The sequence below is a fragment of the Pyrus communis genome, chromosome 8 (assembly GCF_041283825.1).
Source record: "Pyrus communis isolate YQ-2024b chromosome 8, ASM4128382v1, whole genome shotgun sequence".
NCBI lineage: Eukaryota > Viridiplantae > Streptophyta > Magnoliopsida > Rosales > Rosaceae > Pyrus > Pyrus communis.
Window position 1 is genome coordinate 13963482 of NC_142572.1, and position 27849 is coordinate 13991330.

The 27849-nt window shown below is 39.9% G+C and overlaps 4 protein-coding genes and 1 pseudogene across 10 annotated transcripts; 3 read left to right on the forward strand and 2 right to left on the reverse strand.

Moving 5' to 3' along the window:
* The first annotated feature begins 1799 nt into the window (after positions 1 to 1799).
* On the forward strand, positions 1800 to 8479 carry LOC137717540 (uncharacterized). 2 transcript variants are annotated; one of them, XM_068456937.2, is made up of 5 exons: positions 1800 to 2135; positions 2295 to 4772; positions 4922 to 6703; positions 6971 to 7226; positions 7346 to 8479. In XM_068456937.2, the coding sequence occupies exons 2-5, from the start codon at positions 2379 to 2381 to the stop codon at positions 7915 to 7917; spliced, it is 5004 nt and encodes a 1667-aa protein (XP_068313038.2). In that variant the 5' UTR covers positions 1800 to 2135; positions 2295 to 2378; the 3' UTR covers positions 7918 to 8479. The 2 variants fall into 2 exon arrangements, with proteins under 2 accessions (XP_068313038.2, XP_068313037.2); XM_068456936.2 differs by having other exon boundaries at positions 2312 to 4772.
* A 724-nt stretch (positions 8480 to 9203) lies between these two features.
* Positions 9204 to 14457, forward strand: LOC137717032 (uncharacterized). Of its 4 annotated transcripts, XM_088698532.1 has the most exons (14): positions 9308 to 9446; positions 10173 to 10291; positions 10570 to 10631; positions 10731 to 10818; positions 10900 to 10961; positions 11040 to 11178; positions 11382 to 11810; positions 12108 to 12632; positions 12756 to 12917; positions 13046 to 13153; positions 13250 to 13333; positions 13535 to 13691; positions 13767 to 13812; positions 14061 to 14457. In XM_088698532.1, exons 2-14 carry the CDS (start codon positions 10193 to 10195, stop codon positions 14218 to 14220), a joined length of 2121 nt encoding a protein of 706 aa, XP_088554658.1. In that variant the 5' UTR covers positions 9308 to 9446; positions 10173 to 10192; the 3' UTR covers positions 14221 to 14457. The 4 variants fall into 4 exon arrangements, with proteins under 4 accessions (XP_068312452.2, XP_088554658.1, XP_088554656.1 ...); XM_068456351.2 differs by lacking the exon at positions 10173 to 10291 and having other exon boundaries at positions 9204 to 9446; XM_088698530.1 differs by having other exon boundaries at positions 13535 to 13812; positions 14061 to 14346.
* Positions 14458 to 14941: 484 nt separating this feature from the next.
* On the reverse strand, positions 14942 to 16934 carry MOT1 (molybdate transporter 1). Its single transcript, XM_068458372.2, has one exon. It carries the CDS (start codon positions 16835 to 16837, stop codon positions 15452 to 15454), a length of 1386 nt encoding a protein of 461 aa, XP_068314473.2. The 5' UTR covers positions 16838 to 16934; the 3' UTR covers positions 14942 to 15451.
* A 2525-nt stretch (positions 16935 to 19459) lies between these two features.
* Positions 19460 to 24143, forward strand: LOC137717675 (uncharacterized). 2 transcript variants are annotated; one of them, XM_068457112.2, is made up of 9 exons: positions 19460 to 19580; positions 19778 to 19843; positions 20133 to 20404; positions 20757 to 21417; positions 21564 to 21763; positions 21904 to 22148; positions 22548 to 23308; positions 23595 to 23664; positions 24005 to 24143. In XM_068457112.2, exons 2-7 carry the CDS (start codon positions 19823 to 19825, stop codon positions 23237 to 23239), a joined length of 2091 nt encoding a protein of 696 aa, XP_068313213.2. In that variant the 5' UTR covers positions 19460 to 19580; positions 19778 to 19822; the 3' UTR covers positions 23240 to 23308; positions 23595 to 23664; positions 24005 to 24143. The 2 variants fall into 2 exon arrangements, with proteins under 2 accessions (XP_068313213.2, XP_088555153.1); XM_088699027.1 differs by having other exon boundaries at positions 23600 to 23664.
* LOC137717674 (leucine-rich repeat extensin-like protein 4 pseudogene) lies at positions 23998 to 26830 on the reverse strand (annotated as a pseudogene). The gene has a single exon (XR_015965620.1). The product of XR_015965620.1 is annotated as a leucine-rich repeat extensin-like protein 4 pseudogene (transcript).
* Positions 26831 to 27849: the final 1019 nt, after the last annotated feature.

The window sequence follows — 27849 nt, forward strand, 5'->3', positions numbered from 1 at the left end:
CGTACTCCGTATAATTAGTACTATCCGGTGCTTTATACAGTGTGCCAAATGAGGCCGAAGAAAATTTTGTCATACAGGGTTATTTTTGCACAATGGTCCCTCAGTTTCTATATTTTGCACCTGAGTCCAACATATTCCTATATTTCCAATTGATATCTAAGGACCAAAGAGAAAAAAGATTTTCATCTCAGTTCACCATCTCTCTGCAACTATTCCTTCAAATAAATATTTTCTTCATTTTCTGTTCTTTAGTTTAATTATATATAATAGTTATTCAAAACATTTACTAATCAAATAATTATTTAAAATTTTGAAAAATGAAATGCGATACCAAAAGAAGGAATTGACCTTGAAGGGGTGGGATTTGGTTGTCGTTAATTTGAATATCCGTCATAAGGATGAAATTTTGGGAAAATTTTGTAAAGGCGTGGTTGTGAGATTTGGATGGGAGACGAAAGGGGGTTGTGTTGTGGGTATGGAGAGAGAAGGAATGAGAGTTGCAATCAACTGGAAATCTGGAAAGTGACCGGATACTGAAATTCTCACCAAAATAAAAAAAATCAGGAAGGGATGCCTCTGCGATAAGTGGAGGCTCGGCTGTCGTTATCAACACTCTAACATTTGTTCTTTTGAAAATTAAAAAAGAATTTACATATATGTTATAGGTTATTTTAAAACTAAAAGTAGGTGGAAAAATAACATTTCAAGTTTTTAACTTGTAGTGTGGGTGGAATTATATGGTGCAGAAATAAAATATTGGGGTTGATCTAGCAGAAGAAACAAAGATGGTCTGAAGCACAAGAAGGGACACAAAATTAGTTTTATATATTTTTTTTCAATTTTAAGAAATTTTTTAACTATAGTTAAGAGACCAGTTAATACTACGGTCTAGTGGTAATCCTCTTCACTTGTAAGTAAGAGGTTTTAGGTTTGATTATCGCAAAAGGCGAATTTGAACAAGGTTAAGCCCACCTCTTCTTAGTGTAGATAATATCATTTGTGTGGTTTGAAGAACCACCTGATTTGCTTAAGGATATTTTGTTCAAAAATGTTTCGTAGTTTGCTTATATATTGTCATTTGAAGATATGTTATTTTGTTGTGCGAGACACTCTTTTCCTTTCGACCAGATTAAAATTTCGAACAAGATTTTATCAAAATTCATTGTGCACACTATATTCAGTTTGTACGCTTTCTAATTTGTTTAACGAACATAGTACATTCCTCAAAAAAAAAAAAAAACAATCGTTTAAAGAAATAAAAAAGAAAATTATAAGAGATACGACACGTGGCAGACTTTCAAATGAGTGGTTAGCATCCACCAATGTTAATGATGATGGCACATCACATGACATCTTTCCATCTACGTGGGGTCCGCAGGTGACAAGTTTCACCACCCAGCAGGTAGAAGCGATGCAGACAATAAGCTCTTGCTGCTTTACCTGTAGCTACTTAATTTGTTTGTTTCCGTTGCCACGTCACTATGCACGGTTATTAACATCCACTCGGTGCTGGCACCGCCTGCTAGTGCACTGTGATCACGCGCTCCTCTAACACGCCACGTGTTACATGAACACAGCTATTGTCAAATACTAGACACTCTAGCGAGTAGTCAAACGCAATGACATTTCCGATATTTCAGGGAAAATGAGGCCCACTTTTTAATTCCGCAAAAAACCATGAAATCTGAACGGTCCATGTTTTTGGTACGAAATCCGACCGTCCATTTTCAGCTTCTTTGTCACGAAATTGCAATGTTGGCCGACGGTGATATAAATGGAACCACAGGAAGTGAATGCTCACCTCGGACGTGCCAATCGAACATCCCAGATTTCGCCACGTGTCGTTATCCAGAGGATTCGTATATTTTTCCATTTTGTGTTCCATTTTTTGGTTATTTTTGGATCAAAATCCTCAGTCTGGCGGTACCGAAGAAACCCTAGCTCTCTTTTCCGTCTCTTTACGGTTAAGAAAAAGGGGGAATTTTCAACCATTGTCGAAAATTAATTTCGAGAATTGGGGAATTACATTAGGGTTTCAAATCGGGAGGTGCTGATTCGAACCCTAATTCATGATTTGCGTTCGTGATCTTCGCGATTCATTCGAGGGACTGCTGGTTCATATTCTGGCGGTTAAGGTACGCGTGCAATTGAGTTGATTAATCTGAAATTTGATGTGCTTTTTGTTGTTTTTACTGGAAATTATCTGAATGCGTTGGGGCATAGGGGGTGATCGTTTGATTTTGGTTTCTTATAGGGATTTTTGTCATTTTTTTGCGTTGTTTTTGGTGTAACAGATCTGAAAAATGTGTAGGGGCGTGTATGATGGAATGTGAAAATTTGGGTTCGTCGGTTTGGGTGGTTGGATTGAGGGGTTGTTGATGGAAAATAGAGTAGAGAACTCACATGGCACTGAAATTCCCGAAAAATCGAGATCTTTGGATCTGAAGAGTTTGTATAAATCGAGAAGTAGGAAAGATGTCGAAAACAAGAGCTTGAAGAGAAAAGTTAGTGCCGAGGATGGTGATGAGAACGGGGGCAAGACAAAGAAGAGTAAGAAAGAGGCTTCTCTTAGTAGTTTGAAGAATGTTAATACTAGTAGCAAAAAGAGTTTAGATAAAGTGTATCATAGCGGGTTGAATTCTGGTTCACATGATCCAGAGTCATGGAAATCTGGGTCGAGTGATAGATTGGATAGCAGTAGTGGGTTGAATGGTGTTTCGTCGCTTAGTTTGAATAATAAGGTTATTCAAATCCCGAGGCGTAAACGGGGTTTTCTAGTGAGGAAGAAATTTGATGGTGGTCAGGCACCGAAGCTGCCAGATGAATCTGCTGGTAAAGTGGGTGTCGTTGATCAGACTCATCAGATAGCTAAGTTAAATGGTGATGATTTAGGTACTCAATCTGAGTCCTTGAAAGTTAAACGAAAGAAGGGTCGGCATGATTTCAAAGAAAACATAAATAATGAGTTGAATTCAGCACCACATGCTAAGAAAGAAGACGTTCCTACAAGTCATTCGGCTGTAAGCAATGGTGATTCATCTTTGAAGAAGTCTCGGAGGAATCGTAGGAAGAGGAAGGAGTTGGCACCTGACAGTAAAAGCTCTGAAAAGGAAGCTGAGCCTTTGGTTGATAGTTCTATGAAAAAAGGCCATGATTTACAAGAAGATGATGAGGAGAATCTTGAACAGAATGCAGCAAGGATGCTTTCATCAAGGTTTGATCCCAGCTGCACTGGGTTTTCTTCAAACAACAAGGCTTCTGCAAATGGGTTGTCTTTTTTGTTGTCTTCTGGACAGGATTTTGATAGCCATAGGTCAAAGTCTATTTCTGGATCAGAATCTCCTTCAGTTGACAATTCTGGTAGAGTATTGAGGCCAAGGAAACAACACGATGAAAAGGGGCATTCACGGAAAAGGCGCCATTTCTATGAAGTTTTCTTTGGGAACTTGGATGCTTACTGGGTATTGAACCGGAGAATCAAAGTCTTCTGGCCTTTAGACCAAAGTTGGTACTATGGTCTTATTAATGACTATGACAAGGAAAAAAAACTTCATCATGTGAAATACGATGATCGTGACGAAGAATGGGTTGACCTTCAAAATGAGAGGTTCAAGCTCTTGTTACTCCCTAGTGAAGTTCCCGGTAGGACAGAGCGGAAAAAATCAAAGGTGCGGAATAGAAGTCCCGATGAGAGAAAAGGAGACATGAAATGCAGAAAAGAAATGAAAAAGAGAGAATTGACTTTGGGGGATGATAGTGGCATAGGCAGCTATATAGACACTGAACCCATTATTTCATGGTTGGCACGATCTACGGGTCGGGTCAAGTCTCCTTCCCGTGTTGTGAAGAAGCAAAAAACATCTGGTCTATCTTTAAAGCCTGTGCCACTATTGTCTGATGAAGATGCCACTTTACATGAATCTTTGGGTGACTGCTCCTTTAAAAGGGATAAAAAAATTTCTCGCCATCCTGGCAGATCATCTGATGATGTGATGCTAGAAAAGCCTACCTCACAAGGCAGCACTGGCTCCAAAGATAGCAAAATGCCTATTGTTTATGTTCGAAGGCGGCTTCGGAAGAATGAGTCTGAATTGTTTCATACATCCAAGGATGACCATGACTCTGCGAGTAAACTTGGGTCACTATATGATTTCTTGGGAAGCTTGGATGCCAATGGACCATTGTGGTCTATTGATGATGTAGGACTGCTGAAATTAACTCCTCCACGGATAGAACCAGGAAGAGTTACTTTTGAGTTAGGCCTTCCAGTGCATTCAATTATTAATGATTCCTTTAGAGTAGAGTTTTGGTTGTTTCGTGCCGCAATGCTGCGTCAGTATGGCGCAGTGGTGATTTCATGGCCAAAGGTTTATTTGGAGATGCTTTTTGTTGACAATGTTGTTGGACTGAGATTTCTCCTGTTTGAAGGTTGCTTGAAGCAGGCTGTAGCCTTTGTTTTTCTTGTCCTGTCATTGTTTCATCAACCTAATGAGCAGGGGAAGTTTATTGATTTCCAGTTACCAGCAACTTCAATCAGGTTTAAATTCTCCAGTGTTCAGCATCTTGGGAAGCAACTTGTGTTTGCATTCTACAACTTTTCTGAAGTAAAGAATTCAAAGTGGAAGTACCTAGACTCTAAACTTACGAGCCATTGTTTGCTTACCAAGAAACTGCCCCCGTCTGAATGCACCTATGATAGTATTAAAGCACTTAAAAATGGAAGAAATCAGTCACCTTTTATGTCTCTTTGCGGGAATTCCTCCTTTGTCAAGGTATTTGTCTTGTGTTCTCTACATTTCTGAATATAATTTTTGGTTCTAACTGAATTTTTTTCCGTCTTCTGTATTGTGTAGAATTATATTATTCTTCAATGTCTTTGTATTATGAAGGTATTCACTTCCATAATTTTTTCATCAACCAGGGTACACAGAGTAGGCCCAGGCAGGGTATTAACTTCAAGGGGAGTTTCAGGGAATCTATATCTGTAAATAGTAGTCATTCTACTTCTCGTGATGATGAGCTCTGCAGAAAACTTCCTCCGCTTGCCCTCTCTTTTGCTGCTGCACCTACTTTCTTCATTAGTTTGCATCTTAAGCTGCTTATGGAAAATTGTGTTGCTAATATCTGTTTTCGGGACCGTGATTCAGTGGAGCATGTCGAAAACTGTGACAATATGTTGGCAGTTGACTGGTCTGTGGTCAAGGACTTTATTAATGGAGGTTCGAAGATTACTCCTGAGAAAAATTTGAAGGCTCCACCAAGTAATGCTACTTCTGATGGATCCTGTGCCAAGCCAGATGCAGACAATGCTATTTCTCTATGCCATGGAACTCGGACAAAGTCATCTCAGCATTTCCAAAATGGCAGTCTTGATGTTTCTGTATCCTCTGATGGTACTGGTGTCCTTGAAAAGACTGGAACAGATAAAGCTGTACAGTTGAAAGCGTTGCAAAGCCATCATCCAGAGTCAGATCAATGTTCTTTATCCCCAAGGCCTTTGGTTGGTAGAGACAAGTCTGACACTGATTCCCAATCTTTTCCGAATGGTCTCACTGTCGAAATTCCATCATTTGACCGATATGAGAAGCCTGTGGATAGGGAGGTGCAAAGTGCTCAACAGCCAACAGAATTTTCTTGGAATATGAGTGGTAGCATTATTCCCAGCTCTAACCCCACTGCTCCCAGAAGTACAGGGCACCGAAATAGAAATAGTTCATCACTTGGACACCTCTCAAATAGTTGGACGGATGGAAAAGCTGACCTTTTCCATAATGGTCTTGGCAGTGGACCAAAGAAGCCCCGAACTCAGGTGTCCTATACATTGCCTTATGGAGGTTTTGACTTTAGTTCGAAGCAAAGAAACCTCCAGAAGGGGCTTTCTCATAAACGAATCAGGAGGGCTAATAATGAGAAGAGGTCATCAGATGCTTCTAGAGGTTCCCAAAGAAATTTGGAACTCTTATCATGCGAAGCAAATGTGTTAGTCAATGGCAGTGACAGAGGGTGGAGGGAGTGTGGGGCCCATGTTGTATTAGAGCTTTTTGATCATAATGAGTGGAAGCTTGCTGTAAAAATTTCAGGGACTACAAAGTACTCATACAAAGCACATCAATTTTTGCAGCCTGGGACAACAAACCGCTACACTCATGCTATGATGTGGAAAGGAGGAAAGGACTGGAATTGGGGTTTAGAGTTTCCAGATAGGAGTCAGTGGGCACTATTTAGGGAGATGCATGAAGAGTGTTACAATCGGAATATCCGCTCTGCTTCAGTAAAAAACATTCCTATTCCTGGTGTCCGCTTAATTGAAGAAAGTGATGATAATTCAATTGAAATATCATTTCTTCGCAGTTCTGCAAAGTATTTCCGGCAAATAGAAACTGATGTTGAAATGGCTTTGGATCCATCTCGGGTATTGTATGATATGGATAGTGATGATGAGCAGTGGATTTTGAAGTTTCAAAATTCTTCTGAAGTTCACAACAGTAGCTCAACAGAGATTGACGAGGAGATGTTTGAGAAAACAATGGACGTGTTTGAAAAGGCTGCATATGATCAACAGTGTGATGAGTTCACATCTGAAGAAATAGAAGAGCTCATGGCTGGTGCTGGAGTTGGGCCCATGGATGTGATTTTATCCATTTATGAGCATTGGCTACAGAAAAGGCAGAGGAAGGGAATGCCTTTAATCCGACATCTTCAGGTACATATTCTTTCTTAATGGGTCTTTTTGGTTTTACTGAAAATATACATCCCTCCTCCTCTCCCCCCCTCTTTTTTCTCTCTTTCTCCTTTTTACCGTAACTCTTATGTAATTTGAAACCCAAATTATGGATCTTTTGGGGGGTTGGATGCTTATGTCTATTACTTCTTGGTTGTGTTTGAATGTTTGTTTCTTTTCCTTGTGGAAAGGTCATCTGTCTTTTCGTTCATCTGATGCATTACATAAAATTTATTTTTCCCTTTGCAGCCACCATCTTGGGAAAGGTATCAACAAGAAGTAAAAGAGTGGGAGCAAGCTATGATCAAAACCAATACCACCCTCCCCAATGGATGCTACGGGAAACCTGCATCAGTTGAGAAGCCACCAATGTTTGCTTTTTGTCTGAAACCACGGGGACTAGAAGTTCCCAACAAGGGATCAAAACAACGGTCACAGAAGAAATTTTCGCTTTCTGGACATAATGGTGCCATGTTAGGAGATCACGATGGTTTCCATGCTATTGGTAATTTTCTTTAGCCTTATTTAGTATGTTTAATTGAAATCTTTACGCTACATTTATTTTGTTTAACTAATTTCTTCTGGAAGCATTTTTTCTTAATTAGGTTTTATTTCTTCTCTCAGGAAGAAGATCAAATGGGTTTGCTTTTGGTGATGAAAGGCTGGCATATCCAGGCCATAACTATGACTCTTTAGACGACTCCCCCTTGTCTCAGACATCACCTGGGGTATTTTCACCAAGGGATGCAGCTAACATCTTGGTGAGCAATGATGGGTTTGAGAGAAATCATCTCCGCAGAATTCATAGAAGCAAGTCAAAGAAATTTGCGAGGACAGTATCTTATGTTGCCCCCCAGATGGTGTCTTCATACAGTCCTAGAGTCGTAGGAAACAGAAATGAATTTCATCGATGGAATGCAGATATCCCTGATTGGTCAAGCCAGCGTTATTATCAACCAGAAGTGTCTCCGAGGCATGGCATGGGACTGTTGGATGATTCTGATCTCGATGAGTTCAGACTGCGTGATGCATCTGGTGCCGCTCAACATGCACATAAAATGGCAAGGCTCAAGAGAGAGAGAGCTCAGAGATTGTTTTACAGAGCAGATCTAGCAATACACAGGGCCGTGGTTTCTCTCATGACCGCGGAAGCGATCAAAACTTCTTCTGAGGACTCCAGTGACGATGAAGAGTAGAACACCACAATTTAGAGTGAGATGATACAATGAAAATGCCAAATCCCTTTCAGCTTGCCATTCTGCAGCCCATAGAGACTACTACATGAGACTCCGACGGTGTTTTTGGTGGAATCGGTCTTGGTTCTGGTTCTACTTTGTCAGTAGTGGTGGCTACTTTTTATTCGGTATTTTTTACACAGATACCATAGAGAAATTCTAACATGAGAGCCATGAACAGCAAGAATGGGTTAGAACTCATTGCTTCGATGCTCGGATGCTTCAACTTCCTCTGATTCTTCGACGGGCGAGATTCTTTTACCAGCTTGAAGTCTGTTTGTCTGTCTGCTCACTTCAGCCATTGTTGTATCACCGATCATCATCGGCATCCTGCAGGTTAGGGAAGAAAAGGGTATATGAAATTTTGGCTGCCAATCTCATTGTACAGATCTTTTTTCGTTTTCCTCTGTTCTTTTCCCCCGTAACCTCCAGTTTTTTAAGCGTTCGGTATTAAAGGAGCAGTTTGCCCACATAATACAACTACTGAAAGAAAGAAAGGAATATATGGCCTTTTGCTGTCAAACAATCTAGTTTTTTACTCGAGATACTACGCCTTGATGCAAACTAACGGCTAGTGGGGTGAAAAATCCCTTAATATTTACCCGTGCGGTTGCGGTAAAAGCTATAAAAGCCATAATTTCAACCGCACGGGTAGTAAAAAGAGTTTATTCCCTTGCCAGAACAATAACAGTTATTGTTATATAACTCGAATGAAATGGATAATTTGTGTGATTTGGCCTTGATTTAATTTGCTAGAGTGTCGTGTTTCATTGCATGATCAAGCCAAGGTAAAAGAGTAGTGAGTGACAATTCAAAAGGCTAGTCGCTTCTAAGTCAAGTGATTAAGAGCATTTCTTCTTGTATCGAGCTCCTATTAATGATTTACCATTGTTAACGATAATGGAAATGGTGATTATCCCCAAAATTTCTTCCAATAACGGAAAATGACTAGTCTAATGATATAAAATAATGGTCTCACACGTTTTATTTTTTAATTTGCACAAGATTTGCGGCCAAAGAAATGTTAATGTTTCCGACTTAGGTTTTTCCAAGTCTGCTAGAGCAGTGTTTTCTCTTTATGCACTTAAGTTTAAATCTCAGTTTTCGTAATTTAAATAAATTAGCCTACAATTATCCTATAGTTTATGAAAGATAAGAAAAAGATTAATGGTTTAATTTGGGAGACTTGGAGGGCGTTTTTGGTAATAAAAAGAAATTTGAAACACCGTTGAAAAATCAGCAATGATTCAACGGCTATAATCGTTAAGCTGTAAGATCGGCAAATTTCACTCTCCCTTTGACCTCTTTCCTCCGCTGTCTCTCTAACCGACTTCCCACCAAAAATGTACGACTCTCAGCCTCTTCCGGTCATCATCCGCAACGCTTACTATCATCAATTTCTCTCTCGGTTCCCAATTTCTAGGGTTTCTTCTCTGCCCGCTTGTGGATGCATACATAGATTCGAGTTGCTGCACTGGTTATATAATCAGGTTGGTTTTGAATTTCTGCATTTTTTTTTTTGCTTCAATTCATCGGATTCTGATAACAATTGGAGGGAAAAACTGCTTTTTCATCTGTTTGGTTACTGAGAAAATGTAGGAGAAGTAAAGGAAGGTAATTGATGTTCGTGTAATAACATTTGCATTTGTTAAATTATTTTACTTCACTCCATTGCGTTTTGATAACAATTGGAAGGAGAACTTGCTTTTCCATCTGTTTGGTTGCTGAGAAATAGTGGTAAAAGAAAAGGAAGGTAATTGATGTTCAGGTAATAACATGTGCATTTGTTAAACCCTTTTGCTTCATTTGATCGGATTTTGATAACAATTGGAAGGATAAATTCCTTTTTCATCTGTTTGGCTGCTGAGAAAATGTAGGAGAAGTAAAAGAAGCAAATTGATGTTGATGTAATATATTGCATTGGTATGATAGGTTTAGTTGAAAAAGGAATCTCTTATCTTTAAGAAAGTGTGCGTGTGTGAGAGAGAGAGGACATGGTATTTCAATTTATTTTCATCAAGGACATTTTAGGAAGATGACAATGTATTTTCTTCATGCTGAAATCGATATAATCTACACTGATTAACTAATCAGGTTGGTTTTTCTCCCTGTGAGTTTCCATCAGCTTGGTGAAAAAATTGAGGAAGAGAAAGTTAAGCTCAGCGGCTGTCTTGGTTCTTGCAATAATTACTTCTCCATCTCTTCTTTCTGTTCAGGTTTCATAATTTTCTGAAAAATGAGAAAAGGGTTGAAGGAAGATGAGAAAAGCGAAAGAACAATTCGCAGTCTTTTAAAACTTCCCGAGAATAAAAGATGCATCAACTGCAATAGCTTGGTATGACATCTTCTTGTTGTATTGTTCCCAAATAAGTGAAAATACTGGCATCATTAATGGTTCTTCATCTGTAGCATTAAATCAGTAAAAGTAGAAAACACTGTATTTTTTGAGTTCTGCAAATTAATATTTGAAATCCGCAAATGCATGCTCATGCGCTTAGAAAGATAAATAAGAATTTTCTTGCGGAAGTAAATATGAGTTTTTCCTTCAAATCTACTCCTACAAACAAATGATACTGGTTCAACGATTGTTTTAAAAATGTATTCTTTGTGCAGGGGCCGCAATATGTTTGCACGACCTTCTTGACATTTGTCTGTACAAAGTGTAGTGGAGTACAGTAAGTAGTCATATCTAGTTTTGATCATAAGTTTTGCATGGCATCGTTTTGATTTTGCATCTTCTCAGTGCTGACCAATTAAGATTTCAAATTGTCCAGTCGGGAGTTCACTCACCGAGTAAAATCAGTGTCAATGGCTAAATTTAATGCAGAAGAAGTTAGTGCACTTCAAGCAGGGGGAAATGAGGTGAGCACATACACTCATTCGTCTCACTATTATTCTTTCTCATCCACTATCTAACGTTCACCCTGAAACGTTCATTTACAGCGAGCAAGACAAATTTATTTTAAAGAATGGGATCCTCAGTACCATTCTTACCCTGATGCCGGGTATTTAAGCATGTAACTCTTTGATTAGTATGGAATACTTCATATCGGATGTTCTCTAATTCACATACTACTTTGCAGTAATCTTCATGGACTCAGGAGTTTTATAAAGCATGTATATGTTGATAGAAAATACACTGGCGAGAGGAGTGTCTACACTGGTGAGAGGAGTATCTACACTAGTGAGAGGAGTGGCAACAAGCTCCCAATGCTGCGATTGGTGAGCCTTTTTTTTTTTTTAATAAGATTTGCCCATTCAATACATTTCTATTTCATATAGTTCTAATTTTTCCTTGTGGAAAGCTTGGTCATTCCTTATTTGCATACAATATCAACAGCAGCAAGCACAGGCCTTATTTTAATTTTGATGCGAAGGCTCTTATTGGTTGCCTCTAGTTAAAAATTCTTATTTATTTAATGCAGAGCACTGAGGAGTCTGATGAAAACCAGAAGGTTGGTGGACATCGTAGTGGATCCAGGAGCTTCCATGATGATGACAGGTTGGAACGGAGTTATAGTAATAGTCCAGGTGGAAGAAGTTTAAGATACTACTATGATGAGAGAAGAAGTCCTCGATATTCTCCAGAAAACTCAAGAAGTGGTGGTTTTATAAGAGCTCCTCTACGTTTTGAGATTGTTGATAACAGGATTCGGGGGGGAAAACGTGGATCCTCAAGTGGAGAATCCAAGGTCCAAAGCAGGACACCAGACAATAAGAAGACCACAGAAGGGTCCCATTCTCCTGTTGTGCCCCCTGTTAAAGATAAACTACGAGAAAACGTGCCTCCTCCACAGGTTGGTGAAAGTTCCACAGCAAATCAGAAGGATACTGATGGTTCTGCTCATAATCAGGTGTGTTCCTGCTTACATTATGATGGTTAGTTGTTTGAACTACAGGGTTTTTTTTTACGTAGTTCTAAACCAGGGGTTCTGTGTAAGTGATGTTCCAACAGTATCAAATCAGGAGATCCTGAGTCCAAATTCTTGCAATGCTGTCTTTCAATTTATTTTTGTGAGATCCATGCACCTGGGCACTTTAATGGCATATAATGGCCCAACATTACCAAAAAGTTTATCGAGCTTCATACTACTCTTTTGAACAGTTTTCAAGAAAAATATGCACTTATATTTTTTTGGTTTTCTTTGTAGAAAACCAAATCTACTGGTGGCCATGATGGGAATGCGACCAAACAAAATATAGTAAGCTTGATTGATTTCAATACTGATTCCGAGCCCCCACATGCTACAGAATCACAATTGCAGCAAACACCTCCACCCAATGAGGATAACAACTGGGCCTCATTTGGATCATCTACAACGGAGAAGGCACCTCAAGTTCCAACTGCGGTTCCAAATGCAGACCCTCTGGAGTCTTTGCTATTTGAATTGTCAACTCCCTCATCTGTTCCTGTGAGTAATGCATCTGAGACACCACACAATGATGGTGCTCCGTCAACTGCATCTATAAACACCATGCCTGCAGGTGGTCATTCCCCAGCTGATGCAGGTCCTGTGCAAGATCTTGCTATTTTTGGTGGTGACACCACTGTAAAAGGTACTGATGAGAAGCAGTTAGTACTAAGTACACAGCAAGATCAATCTTCTATATCCTTCACCACGGATAGCGGTTCTACTTCACATGTCAATTTTGCAGTTGGAGCTTCAAACGCTGAGGTAAGATGAGAATAGCTTTCTCCTTAATTAATTACTCTCAAAAATCATGAATGCAAATAATAATTTTTAAATGTCTTATCTAGTTCGTGTTATTACCTTGTTGCTTAATGTACACATCTGCAGTTGAGGAACTTATCACTGGCACCAAGCATACAAAGATCTTTCAGTATTCCTGCTGAAAAATCATCTCAATCTATTTTGAATCCAGCTGAACATACCGACAGTGGCAGTGGAGCTGGATCCCAAGTGGAAATGAATACTAGCGTGCGAATGGAACTCCCGGCAGTATGAAATTGTCTTATTTTCTTCATATTGATTGAAGATTCTAGTGAACTTGGACATTATTTGCTTCATGTATATACATTTTTTCGGCTAAAATGTTTCTTGATTGTCTTATGTTAAATTTTCTGCAGGACCTTTTTACTGCAAGTTACTCATCAGCCCCTGGACAAGCTTCAGGCTGGCATATTGCTCCAGTTCAGGGAATGGGGTACAACATGCAGTATTACCCTACCGCGACGGTATATAATGCGTAAAGATTTATAAAAGCTGAATATGTTGTGTATTAATTTCTGCTTAAAATATGGAGGCTGTTGACATGTTATTTTCATTTGCAGCCGGCTCCAGTAATTCCGGGTCCAGCAAAACCAAAAAATCCGTTTGATCTTAATGAAGAAAAAAGCCTAGTGACTTCCACACATGTATGCACAACATTCAATTTGATACCTCTTGTATCTTGTTCCATCTCTTTTTTGCAAATTTGCTATAGTTTATGCTCTTAGTTTTCTGTTTTTACTTGATTTTTATCAGCATTTTTTGTTTCTTATCGAGAAATTGATAAATTAGAGTTCAGATCTTTGATAATATATTCATTTTAACCTTCGAGTATTATATTTGTGTAGTTTCCTTCCATGTCTTCATTGCAAGGAGCTCTGCCTAATGCTCCAGTACCAGGCTTGATGCATGCTTCGAGCCTTCCTACTATGTCGCAATTTGAGTCTAATGAATCCATGGCGATGCCTTCACACTCGCCTTCGTTCGCAAATGCTTTCTCTCCGAGTAAATTCACTTTGTTACCTTATGTTTTCTTTCTTGGCTTCTTTTCTTGTTTTATGTCTAATATTATCATCTCAGGGGCATACATGGGGCATCAATTACCTAATAATGTGCAATTTTTAAGGTAATTATTTATCGTTCTTAGCTATCTTTTTTCTGTAACATATTATCTGGACGTAAGTTTGCTCGACATTAGCAGCCCTTGATAGCTCCACCAGTGTCGTCTTTCCCATATTTTGCAGAGCATGTGCTACTAGAACACCGTGTCTCTCCTTCCTTCCCTTCTCCCTCTCTTATGTGTTTGTTATTCTCCATTTCGTCTGTAATTATGTGCTCAGTTTCTCTACTTTTCGGTCATTGTCATCATTGCAGACCACAGGGAGTTGGCGGCTTTGGCAGGGACGAAGCTGCTTTTGGATCCCTAACCACAACTCAGCAATCATTTCAGCAACCAAGCGTCAGATACCCAGCACCCAGCAGCAGCAGCACCTTAGACACTTTTTCTCCAATGAGAGGAAACCCATTTGGATGATCAAAAGTTATTTCGGCCTCCAAGCATCTTCAGGCGGAAGACTGCATCCATATGGAGGGAAGTCTTCAGGAGAGAGGACCTCCAAGCATCTTGTTAAAAATCAGTTAATATGTTCTCACATCACAGTACTATTTTGTATATTATTAAAACAATAGTATATTGGAAGTAAGTGGGATGCTTCTGTTGAATTAACTGACCATTGATGCGTTAAAGGCTCTGCAGTTATTAACAGTTAAATTCACTCGCACAAGTGTAGGTACCTGACCGTAATCAAATACTTGAAAATAAGAAATCATATCAATTAAGGGGAGGGGAGAGCTAGTTGATCCGATTTCCATTTTTTGCTTTTCCTATTTCTAAGTTCTCCTATTCCTTCGTTTTTCTATTTTTGTCGCCTTTGTTCATTGGTTTTAAGGACAAACTTACTTGGATATGAATGGTTTTGCAAGGTAGGCTATATGCTCTCAATGTACATATTTTTAGGGATTTTATGATATTCTGAGGCCTGGTTCAAAGTAAAACCCATGGCACAAACCTTGATCGCCTTGTCTCTGGATCGCCTCTGCCTGAGCTAAACAAAGGCAAAACCCTATGAGCAGTAGTGAATATATTCAAAGCCTTGTGCATATAAGCTGGGCATCTTCTTTACCAAAAAAAGGTGGGAGATATGTCCATGGCATCTGGAAACCATGATCATAATCTTTGAATATAATCAAGGGAATAAAATGAATTAAGAATATTTATTCATTTATATCTTGCAGCTGTGGTGGAGGCTCAATTGGTGAAACAAACAAGACTAGCTCTAGCTACCTACTTCATTTTTTCCAGTTGAAAGAAATCATAAATCATAAAACATATTTACTTACCAATCTTAAACCATCAGAAGAAGGCAAAGTTAAATGAAAAGAAAATATTACAAAAAGCAAATAAAACACATTTTCCTGCAATAGATTGACTTTCATGGCACGTGTACAATGCCGCAGTGGCATTTTGTGCTAATGATATAGTGACATACGAAAAGAAGCTTACAAATGACATTATATCATTAATACGGAAAGTCAATGTTACTGTTTCCCGCAGTATGAAAGTTGCTCTCGTCATGCAGAATCTGCCTCACTCGCTACAAACGCAATTTCTAAACCCTGCACCATCTTCCCAACCGTGCATCTTGAAGAACATATGCTACACCTAATAAATACGAGTCTAAAGTCCCTAAACAACTTTCTATGGATCATGCATCCATAGACATCACAGAATCAGGTTTGTCGGTGCCCAATTTTCTCAGCCAAAGAAGCAAATACACAACCATCCCAACCGCAAACCCTAGTGCTGCACTGGAACCCACCAGTGAAACTGCAGTGCAAATAAGCATCACAAAACTCTCCTCCTTTGTGTTCATATCCCTAGCACACATGGCTAGTTCAATCCCAGCAAACAAAAGCAGCACCCCCAAAACCCCAACAGGAAACTGGTTCAGAATCGTCACTAAAGAGGTCCCCAAGACCAAACCCAGCACCAATTTAGCCGCACCCAGCAGAGCCACACACGCACCACTCCTCCCCCCAAACTTGTACTGCCCAGCCAACCCACCGGCTCCATGGCAGCTTGGCATGGCGCCAAACCAAGGACCCACCACGTTCATCAACCCTACCGTCACTGAAAGTGAAGTGGCTGAAAAGTCCCTCTCTGGGAAAAGATCAGATGATAATTTGCACACAGCAATCACTGAGTTCAGTATTGACAAGGGCAGTTGTGGGATTGCACCTTTTACAAACCCTTCTTTCCATGCATGCCTAGAAATCTTCACCACCTCCATGGAAGAGGGTCCAAACGTAATTTCATGCACAACCTTTGGGTTCCTCACAAAAGCCAGAATCACACCCAGCAAAAAAATCAGAAAAGCTGAAGGTAGTGAAGTTATTTTTTTTCTCCACCTTGCCTTTCTGCTGGGTCTCTCTTCCTCATCCCCACGGGGACCCACATGATCGATATGACCTTCCTGCCCTTCCTCACCTGCACCATTAACAAGCACTATAAACCCTAGACAAACAATAGCCAAAACCAACCCATCTAACCCTAACCAGTGCCTCTCTCCCAGAGCCTTAGATTTGGGGAGATTTTGGACTTTTTTTATGTATTTGACCGCGGTTAACGCAAATGACAAGCCCTGTGCCAATTGAATCCCCCTCACAACACAGAGAGGGATCAGCTTGTACACCAACTGCATCAAACCTGTGACACCCAAAACAACCATGGTTCCACCTGTCAAAATCCCAGAAGCCATGATTTCCGGCACGCCGAAATCCGGGTTGGCTAGAGCGGTGGCGGCAATGGCCTTCATGGGCTGGACCGGCATCGGGACACCGTAAATTGCACCGGTGATAATGTTGTAGACACCGGTGAAGATCAAGGTCGTGCCTAAGTTCAAGTCCCTTGAGAGAGTCAAGGCCACAATAATTGGAATGTATGTGCCCAAGTCACCCATTGCGCCATTTAGCTCTGCCCATTTGGACTTGAAAACCAGGTTGGATTTTACTTGTTCTGCAACTTTGGCTGAGAAACTGGGCGGAGGAGGAGGGTTTTGGGTTGGAGGGATTTGGTGGTTTTGGGGCTCCATGGAATGTGGTTTTTGTTTAATGCGAATAGTTTAGGGTAGTGTGATGTATTTATACAGTATAGTTTTACATGGAGAAAAGTGATCTGTTGGCGTATTGATTGTACTGTATGTCTAGGAAATCCCTATTTCTCACACTTCTTGAAGTGTGTGGAATGTGGATCCAATAAATGGAGAACGATTCTCTTCTTTTTTTCTTTTTTTTTATTCTTCCTTCCTTTCATTTTCTCTATAGTTGAACGGTTATCATTAAGTTACGTCAACATTTTATATTAATTTTTTATAAAAAGAGAAAGACAAAATAGTGTGAGAGAAAATGATGAAAAGATGAGGGGAGATAATCCTTGTTTCCTATAAATAAGGGGTGCATTCTTACTCCCTTGCTTAAATTGGTGGTAATGTGGTCGTTTACCACAATTGTGGACAGAAGTGTTGTCGTTGCACGATGACATGAGTTCGAACCTCATCGGTTTTTTAATTTAACAAATCTGTCATTTGATAAAAATAAAATAAATAATAGTAATGCTCCTTACCTTATTTGTGGTTTTCTCAAATGATGTTTTATCGTAGTGACATAAATTAGTGTGATTTCAATCTCTATCAATTTCTCTTCTCTTAACTAGCTATCTGATCCCTTAACGCTATCACCCTGCTCAAAAAAGTACAAAGCAACTCCAAAGTTGGCAAAAGTCAGTGTATTAATTAGGGAATGGAGATGTGGTACACGAAACTGGAACTAAATGACGCATCAAATTGGTTAGACTTTACTAGTTGACTGGATTCTTTATCTGGGGAAGAGATCATTTGTGGTGGATTGTATAATGTATACATATTCCTTTTCTCTCCTTTTCTTAACATCATGCGAATATATTCAGCCAAAAGGATCACTATACTACCCACGAACTCGAAGGGTCACTCTGCGCAAGGGCCAAACGATTCAGAACTCAAATGGGGTCGTTTTGAGAGCTGATATGACCTTTCAACATCCTAGACGCCGACGTTAACGTAAACGTCCGATTATAATTATTTTCAATAAAGTATAAGGAAAATTTGAAATAAGTCCAATTTTATAGACTATCTTTTGAAATAGGTCTAATTTTTAGTTATTTTGAACTCATTTCAAAAAAAGTAAACGTTCGATTATGAGTTATTTCCTATTAAATTTCGGAGCTGAATGGACCAAGCTACGAATGGAATATTCTTAGATCTACACAAGCAGAAAGAAGGGAATCTTATAGATGTACATTAAGAGATCAAACCTATCTGCCCCGCAAAAAAGGCACATCAACAACATTAAGAAAATAGGTCCTACCCTCTCGCTATAAAGGGAGTCATGACTCATGAAGGACCAATATATATGAGCAAGAGTTTGCTGTTATAAATAGACAAAAGTTAGAGAAATAATCTTTGCCAGGGACATGAGCGAAACGGGTGCAAAATATCACAATATAACTTTAGTGGCTATAACACAAAAAAGATGGTAGATAAAGAGAGGGAGGGAGAGATGCTGATATTATTTCTTTAGTTCTTTCTTTCACAATGTGTATTTTGATAACACACGAAGTGCTCTATTTATAGAACCACATCCGTGGTTTACAAATGAGGGAAATCATTGCTCCTTTTGACAATATCACACCTCCACTATTAATTCACTATTCTAAAGTCTTCTCATCTTTTGCCAAATGCAAGTGGGCATTCATCCCACTAATTTTACAACATTTACATGTTTTACTTTGTTTTTGTTGATGAATGATGAGGCCTTATTTTAGGAAAACTATTAAAAATGACTTCAAAACTTTAAATTTTAATAAATAAAAAAAAACATTCAAATAACTTTATTTAATGGTTAGGACAAAAAACTAAACAAAGTTCTGACAAGATACCTTGCGCGAGTCCCATGAACCCAGCCCATGTACATGCACTAGTCATCCAACTCTCGCTTGAGGTAAGATGAGAGGAAATCCATGTAGGAGTCGTCTCAATTGAAGATAAGATGAGAGAAAATCAGTTAAGGTGGTTTGGACATGATAAACGAATAACTATCGATGCTCCAGTTAGAAGATGTGATTATGAGACAGAGACTCAGGGCAAAAGAGGTAGAGGAAGATCTAGGAAGATTTGGAAAGAGACTCTAAGGAAAGACATAGAGTACTTGGAACTTACATAAGACTTTGTGCAAAACTGAGTAGAGTGATGTTCTAGGATTCATACAGCCAACTCCACTTAGTAAGATAAAGCCTTGTTGTTATTGTTGTAATAAAACTAAATATGATTATGGTATATAAGTTTTCTTTCAAAATTTAGTCACTTTGGGCAATGATAGTACCAACCCAACTGTTTATCTCTTCCCGGCATTTTTCAATATGCAATAAAGTTTATCTATTGACAAAAAAAAGAAGTACATCACCGACATTAATAAAAGGAGCAAGCGAGCTTCTACCACAGAAATGGAGATGAGTGTTATCCTTACACCATTACATGAGCTTCTCTCCCCGGCATTTTCCAAAATGGCACTAACATTTCGGACTTGGTACGAATCTTATGGGCCAACGTGTTTCCTTGGGCTGGACCCAATTTGCTAGCCCAACAAGCAAAGGAAATAGAGATAGGAAAACTGAGGTCTAACAGCTTTGTCTGATCTCTGATAATTGATCCCAGAAAGCAAAAGCTCCACTCCGCTGAAAAACATGGAAGACCTTGAATCACTCTCCTCCCATGGCTGCCCATTCGAATGCAGACCCTAGAGGTAAATTACCCTCTTCATATTTACTACTTTTACTTTAGATTCAATTGCTTTTATTCCCCTCCCGGATTTTTCACTTCTGTAAGCTGTAACTTTTTGCATTTTACCTGCTGCTCTCTGGTTTTCCTCTTTCTAAAGCTGCCCAATTTGCTTCTTTTCGTTTTGAGTAAAGTTTAAACTTTCAAAGTTATTACTTGCAGAGTAAAAGTTTCGGAATTTACATTTTTTGAGCTAGTTGGAGAAGCATGAAGGGCCATGAACATAAGGTAAATTTTTGTTAAACAGCTTTTACTTTTTCAGTCGTTGAAGTCCTTATTGTGCTTTTGGCTTCAAGTATAAGCACTTTTAGATGGTAATCTCAAGTAGCTTTAAAATTTCTTAGCTTTGCTGTTTTGCATGTTTAGATTGAGTAAAGAGGCAGCATAAGAGATTGGGAATATTGGAATTTGGAAACCAACACAGACCAGTTATTTAAAACTCTTAGGTTGAATTTTGTGCTGCATAAGATATTAAAATTAGAAGAATTATGATTTGGGTTTTCATTTTATTACACAGATGGCAAGAATGGAGGACATTCTAAACCTTCCGGTACAAGATCCTCCATGTGCCGAGTTTTCTGCTACTCATATCAAGTGGGTGAAAGTAGAAGGCGGTCGCCAAGGCGGCGATGATATTGCCCTAATCCCATTTGCTAGGGTGGGTGATTTTGTAAAAGGAGAATCTTCAAATGCCGAATGCCCTGCCAGCTTCCGCGTCGAGTCAAGAAGGAAGAGACCTGAGGGGAGCATCAGCAAGCCAAGGGTTGACGGTTATCTTGAATATACACTGTATGTTGTTTCTGTTGTCTTGTGTGTTGGAGTTCACTGTTCCTTTAACCGTGTTGAAAATGGCCGCTTGATTTGCTGCACTAATATCTGCGTAGTTGTGAACAGCTTGTACAACACTTTCAAAATTAGGAATTCATTTCAAATTTAAAATCATTAGTTATAACTTTCAGAAAATTGATATTCGGGAACATTTTCTTCTTCTTTTTTTTTTTGAGTGCAATATTCAGGAACGTTAACTATTGAATCCACTGCAAACATAGGTAGCTGCAACTGTATACCATTAAATTAAAAGCATTAAGTGATCATCAACATAAACCTAAGACACGTAATTTTGTATATGGTGATTCATCAGATACTGGTGTTCATATGGTCCTGAAGACTACCGAGAGAATGAATCTGGTCTGGTGGATGGTTCTAGTACAAAGCCAGCATCCGGAAAGGGAAGCAGGCCTGGAAGGCGTCACATGATGAGAGGCTGCCTATGCCATTTCACTGTAAAGCGCTTATATACCCGGCCACTCCTTGCTCTCATCATCTACAACCACAGAAATCATGTAGATAAGTCAGGATATCCGTGCCATGGTATACTTGATCAGGATGCTATGGGAACGAGAGCCATGTATGCTCCACGAATATCAGAGGAGCAACGACTGAAAGTGATGTCTATGCTTTATGTTGGAATTCCCTTAGACAATATAATTCAGCATCACATGGAGCTGGTCGAGGGGCATGGTGGACCTCATAACCGTGATGATTTTCTAAGTCGCAACGATGTTAGAAACATGGAAAGGGGGATTCGTAATTCTTCTCCTCAGTTACATCCAGATGATGGATGCAGTATAAAGATGTGGGTTCAACGCCATCGCAAGCATGTTTTCTATTTTCAAGATAGCTCTGGTTCGGAGCCATTTGTTTTAGGGATACAGACAGATTGGCAGCTGCAACAGATGCTCCAGTATGGACATAATAATTACATAGCTGTCCATTCAACATTTGGCTTAAAGAAACTTAAGGTATCCTGATTTATAGGTACTTGCATGTGATCCTTTTCTTTCATGTTGTTAGCTGTCATGCGTATAATTGATGACATAATACCTGATTTTTTACCCCTGCTATTAGATGTCATATCCTTATTGTGATTTTTGGCCCCTCTTAACAGTATCCGCTGTGTACATTACTTGTTTTCAACCCATTTCGGAATGCCATACCAGTTGCTTGGATCATTACCTCCTCTTTCATCAGTCAAGACATCCACAAGTGGATTGGGCCACTGGCTGAAAGAATCCGAACCAAGGACTCAGGATGGAGACCCGATTCCTTTTTAGTGGATGATCCTTCCTTTGAGATTTCTATATTAAGGTAATATCATTAGTGTTTTTTTTTTTGTGGGTGGGTGGGGGGGAGGATTGCGCACCGCGGGGGTGTGGGGTTTGCATGTTTCTCAGAGTTTGTTTTTACATTGAACTGAATTTACACTGGGATTATTTTCTTTATCCCAGGGAGGCTTTCCAATGCCGGGTCTTATTATGTATCTGGCATGCTCGGCATTCTTGGATAAGACGGATTTTAAAGACATGCTGCAACTTTGATGTGCAGCGAGAGGTATTTAAGCAGTTAGGCTGTCTTTTGTATAGCACAAGGAGCGGGTCGAATGCTATGGATGCAGTTGAGGAGTTTATGCAAGTATTTGTTGATCAATGTGCCTTTATGGATTATTTTAAGAGGCGATGGTTACCAAATTTAGGTATTTTCCTTTCTGTGCCTGATCTTTATGCATAAAAGAAAGCATCTTTGCTCTTAATCAGGAGTCAGGCCCAAGTACGTGGTTTCTGTCAAACAGCCAATGCTGTCTGAGACTGCTGGTTTTTGTGTTTCAACTCTCTTTGGTATAATTTTTTATCCCTTGCATTTTACACGGCTGGCTTCAAACCCAGTGCGAGGATGGTATTGTGGCCTGTTAGGTAGTTGACACACGAAGTATAAACTGTGTGGTCACATGAATACTGAAATGTGATAAGCTCACAAAATGAAATTGATGTGATAGATATTGTGACCAATAACCATTACAATGGCCCTTTCGAATATTTTAAGCTATCATGTTGTTATCCCAAACATTGAATTTGTATATGCTCTTGCTGTCCAGAGTTGTGGATGAATTGCATAAGGTCTCTTCCTGTGGCCAGTCCAGAGCCAAATGCTGCAATTGAGTCCTATCATGCAAGGTTGAAATCCAAGCTTTTCAATGAACAATATGCAAATTCCTGGTTGAGAGTCGACTGGTTGATACACACACTCACAACTGAATTTCACTCTTCGTATTGGTTAGACCAATATAGCACGGAGACTGGGTATTTTGAAAATTTGAGGGACAAGTCTTTTTCAACGAATGCTTGGTATCAGGCATTGCAGATCCTAGATGTTGATGTCATATTAGAAGAGCAAAATCTTCAGTATGCAAAGGTCATCTCACAAACGGACAGAAGCCTGGCATACACTATCTGGAACCCTGGTTCAGAATTCTCATTCTGTGATTGCCCTTCGTCAAGGCTGGGAAATCTCTGTAAGCATGTCATCAAGGTAGCGATCTCATGTAAAGATCGGCAGGTTGCAAGACCATTATTGGCTGCTCAAGTTTATCGGCAGGCCTTGCTTACTCTTCTTCAAAATATCCCAGATGATCCTCTAGTTCTTGATCATGCCATTTTACATGCGACCCGTTTGCAACAGGACATTAAAGCCTTGGAAGTATTGTCTAATAGTGGTTTGCTCCAGCCTTTAACTTCAGAGATTAATTCACATGTAGCAGACAATGTACTTTTTCCTCATCTGGATTGATTAGGCCATCAAAATGGAGATGCTCACATGCATGATGCTTTGAAGTAATGGTCTTTGATATGGCTCAGGGTAAGACTCAAAGTACAGTTCAGGCTTTTTGCCTCAGTGAGCTTTGAAATTCTTTGGCATTCGTGCGTCTCATTTCTGCTATCAGTTTTGTTCATTTGTCATCTGCTTTTTGAGATTAAGGACAAGGAAAGCAATTTTTTTTTTTTTTTTTTTTTTTTTAATTTAGCTTTTCAAACATTGAGCCTTTCTCACTGGAGTTTGATTTTTCAATTGTTATTTAGATTATCTGTTCTATTTTTCCTTTCTTCAATAAAAATGAAGATTGGTGACTTTCTTCTGCCTGCAGCGAAGATGGAACAAAGATTCTATGGTTGCTTGTTCTGATTCATGATTATTGAAGCAGAGCAATGCAGAAGGTAATATTGAGACCTAACTTTTCCTAAAGATTTGTAAGCATTTTCAATCCAATATCCATCATTGCATAATACATTTAGATCAAAATATAAGTAAAAGAAAGCTCTTAATATAACGGAATTATGAATCTAGAGATCTCTTTAATTACATTCCAAGTAGCCTAGTACTACATCTTCCAACTTATTATCTACTTAAAAAAAACAATCCATAACAACTTGAAAAGATAAAATAAGAAGAAAAAAGAATAACCCTCCGTGTGCATTGTCTCTTTGTTCTTCTCGTGTTCACCTTCACCATGTAACTTGATAGTCGATGGCATTCTTTTGTGTTCTTTGGTTGCAGTGGTAGAGATAAAGACTTGGCAATTATTTCAAAAGTTGAAATGCTTTTCAGAGTTGTGGGAGTTTACTCACTATAGTGTATTGGTCTCTAAGCTGTCTGGAAGGTGGAGAAGAAATGGAAGGAATCACTAATAATACGGTGGTGGTGGAGGTGAAGGGTAGGAGGGTTCTTCAATTTAACAGGCCATCATTTGCTGGAGTTGGTGGTGAAGGTGAAGGCGAAGGCGGAGAAGATGACACACATGGTGGTGGGGATGGAGGAGGCGGAGAAGTTAGCACACATGGTGGTGGCGATGGAGGTGAAGGAGGTTAAGGAAGTGGTGAAGGCGGCAAAGGATGAGAATGTGGTGTTGGCGGGGGAGAATGTAGTGGTGGTGGGGGAGAAGGTAGTGGAGTTGGTGGTGAATTCTGATGAGGGCATGGTGGAGGGGTTGGTGGTGAGGGAAGGCAAGGAGGTGAGGATGGTGGAGGTGGAGGAAGAGGAGGATGAGGCTGTGGTGATGATGGTGATGGTGGCTGAAGTGATGGAGATGGCGGAGGAGGTGATGGAGATGGCGGAGGAGGTGATGGAGATGGCGGAGGCAGTGGTGGTGATGGTGGATGCAGTGGTGGTGATGGCGGTGGAGGCGGAGGTGATGTTAATGGTGGTGAATGTGGAGGAGATGGCGGGGGAGATGGTGGAGGAGGCGATGGAGATGGCGGAGGATGCGGTGGTGGTGATCGTGGAGTTGGTGGTGGTGATCGTGGAGGCGGTGATGGTGATGGAGGCGGAGGTGATGGCAGAGGTGGTGGTGGTGATGATGGATGTGGTGGTGGTGATGGTGGAGGCGGTGGTGGTGATGGTGGAGGTGGTGATGGTGATGGCGAAGGCGGTGGTGGAGATGGTGGAGGCGGTGGTGGAGGTGGTGGATGCAATGGTGGTGATGGTCGAGGCGAAGGTGATGGTGGAGGCGATGGAGATGGTGGAGGCGGTGATGGAGATGGTCGAGGCAGTGGTGGTGATGGAGGATGTGGTGGTGGTGATGGTGTAGGCAGTGATGGTGATGGTGGAGGCAGTGGTGGTGATGGTGGCGAAGGAGGAACAAAAGGATGACATCCAAAAGAACTACAATCAACTTTCTTAGACAAAGCCAATTTGCATTGCAACAAGGTTCTCTGCTTTGGCCTTTTCCGCAAGCAATTCTTGCTGTCGTCAAACTCCTCCAACTTCAAACACATTGGTGGCTCGACAGTGAAAAAGTTGTGCTCAAAGCTAAATTTTGCCAGATTCTGAAGTTCACAGACACCTTCTGGTATAGTCCCTCTGAGCATGTTATGAGCCACATTCAGCTGCTCCAAGCTTTCCATTTCAACTATTTCCTTCGGCAACTCTCCCACAAACCGATTATGGCTCACATCAAACACTGTCACTTTCTTTAGCATCCCTATCTCCCTTGGCAAACACGAGTGGAACCCATTGTTAGTGAGCACCAATTCATTTAAATTCTTGGACATGCTGCCGAGGCTGGCCGGTACACATCCATGGAAGTTATTGTTAGCAAGAACAATAACTGAGACTGGCGAGTTCCCAAAATTATTTGGCAATTCGAAGGAAAATCTGTTGTGGTTGATGAAGATTGCATCAAGGTCCTTATCAAACAGTTCCTTGGGGACTTCACCTTCAAACTCATTGAATCGCAGGTCCAGAAATTTTAGTGCTGGCAGCTGAAGAACAACATCAGGAAATTCCCCAGCAAAGCGGTTGTTGCTTAGATCAAGCTCGAAAAGGAGCTGCAACTTTTTGAAACTCTTTGGGACTTTGCCACAGAAACGATTTGAGTTGATGTGAAACAATGCAATATCCGAGAGAAGACCAAGTTCTTCCGGGAGAAACCCTGCAATGTCAGCATGGTTTAGATCAATGCCGGCAACAGTTTGGACTGACGGGTCGTCTGGGGCTTGGGCGCAGAAGACTCCAGTGTATTTGCACACATCGGATCCAACCCAGTTTGATATTTGATCCCGAGGATCAGAGACCATGGCTTGCTTCCATGCTTGGAGGGCAATGTAGGCACTTCTGAGTCTTGAGTTTTCAAAAACAAGGGAGTCTGGAACTGTCACAGTTTCACCTCGTGACCCATCTTGGTCAATGTAATACAAGAGCTGCCTTTGCTTGTAATGTGACGTCCGCAACGAGTATCTCAGGCCGGCATTGTGCGAAATCTGAAGCTCTTCGCCAGCGGCAGCACCGAGGAAAAAGATCGGTACGAGGAAAATGGAGAGTACAAAAATGTGAATGTTTCTTCTCTTCATCACATGCAAGAGATCACATCTAATGGGTTCAATTTCTCTGTGCTAGCTTTCTCAGCAGGTATCAGAGAAAGAGGGGTTTTGAGGTGGAAAACTGATCAAATTCTCCAGGGTAAAAAGTAAAAAAAGCTGTGCCACTGAGTAGGTTAATCTTCAGTTTTCACTATACTCCCAAGTGTACGAGGAGTAGCAGTTAGGGGTAAAAAAACTAGATTTACCGGAAGTGATGAGCGCATGTGTTTATTACATCTGTGTGAAACTGGATCAGTCCAAACATAGACACCGTTAATTTGGGGTGGTTTCCCATTTTAACGCTCATCTTGGACTTGATCAAGTTTTTGACACCAATTTAGGGGGCTAAGCTGGGTGTGTGTTGTAAAGATACGATCATTTTAGGAGGATTTACAGTGAGGAAACATAATTAAGAGTTTGAGCTAAGCTAATGACTGTTGTTTATGATCGTAGATAACTTTTAACCGTTGATGCGTACAAGTCTCATGATAAACCTATTAACAGTCGATAATGCGTGTTTCGACCTAGATAACGCGTGTTTCAACCTAGATAACGCGTATTAGACCTAGACACTTAACAGTTGACACTTGCATCACATTCAAACGCAACTTTCAACTGTACGTGCAAATGAGTCTCAAAGATACTCGATTGCGTCTGTAAGATTTTATATATACATTAATGGTTGGCAATCTACGTGCCATTGTAGATGATTGGGTCTCGTAACAACATTAATAGTTTGATCATGCATGTCAAACTTATATACATTTAGCTAACAATCATTCACACAGTTTGATCATGCATGTCAAACTTATATACATTTAGCTAACAATCATTCACACGCACATATATAAGCTTCAACGTTACACAAGTGAAAAGTGAGAATTGAAGGATTCATTCATTGCAAAATGCAAGGATCAATACAGCTATCCAATCAGGCTGCTTTTAAAAAAGGTTAAAAGTGTTTTAAATGATGAGGATTCTTTCTGGATCCTCTTTGCTAAGGATCCTCACATCTTAGCCGTTCATTGTACATCGTGCGGTCATTTTTTATTAGGTAATATTTGTGTTTAATTTCAGCCAATTTTTGTTAGGTATTATTTGTGTTTAATTTTAAATAAAAAGCACTTTAAATGTTTTTTTATAAATAAAATGTCAAACATGTTTCTAATAAAAACACTTCTAATGAGGCGTTAACAGATCAAGGGCGGGAAAGTCGGTTCGACTACATAGTCGCTATGTCATCCTCTTTAACTCTTTAGGTTTTCTAAAAGAGATTTATCACTGTGCCAAGAACAATGCCCAATACAATAAGTGCCATAATACTTTGACAAGAAAAGTGTCATAATACAAGTGATAGATACATTAAAATATATATATATATATATATATATATATATCCTACTTATACTATAACAGGTGTACCAAATTGTATTCTCGACATACTCAAAACTTTCTCGTTTGGGACAACAGTAAGAAACAAGGAATCGGGGTAGGTAGAATGTGATTGTGAAGAAGGGCAGAGTTTTTTACTTTTTACCATGACAA

Excerpts from the sequence above, each read along its gene's own strand:
- LOC137717032 (XM_088698530.1), top strand. The coding sequence starts at position 10,193 with ATGAGAAAAGGGTTGAAGGAAGATGAGAAAAGCGAAAGAACAATTCGC. Across the intron at positions 10,819-10,899 it reads TTCAAGCAGGGGGAAATGAG|CGAGCAAGACAAATTTATTT; the intron begins GTGAGCACATAC and ends GTTCATTTACAG. Across the intron at positions 10,962-11,039 it reads CATTCTTACCCTGATGCCGG|TAATCTTCATGGACTCAGGA; the intron begins GTATTTAAGCAT and ends ACTACTTTGCAG.
- LOC137717675 (XM_068457112.2), top strand. The coding sequence starts at position 19,823 with ATGAAGGGCCATGAACATAAG. Across the intron at positions 19,844-20,132 it reads TGAAGGGCCATGAACATAAG|ATGGCAAGAATGGAGGACAT; the intron begins GTAAATTTTTGT and ends TTTATTACACAG. Across the intron at positions 21,418-21,563 it reads TTGGCTTAAAGAAACTTAAG|TATCCGCTGTGTACATTACT; the intron begins GTATCCTGATTT and ends CCCTCTTAACAG.
- LOC137717540 (XM_068456937.2), top strand. The coding sequence starts at position 2,379 with ATGGAAAATAGAGTAGAGAACTCACATGGCACTGAAATTCCCGAAAAA. Across the intron at positions 6,704-6,970 it reads CTTTAATCCGACATCTTCAG|CCACCATCTTGGGAAAGGTA; the intron begins GTACATATTCTT and ends TTCCCTTTGCAG. Across the intron at positions 7,227-7,345 it reads CGATGGTTTCCATGCTATTG|GAAGAAGATCAAATGGGTTT; the intron begins GTAATTTTCTTT and ends TTCTTCTCTCAG.
- MOT1 (XM_068458372.2), bottom strand. The coding sequence starts at position 16,837 with ATGGAGCCCCAAAACCACCAAATCCCTCCAACCCAAAACCCTCCTCCT.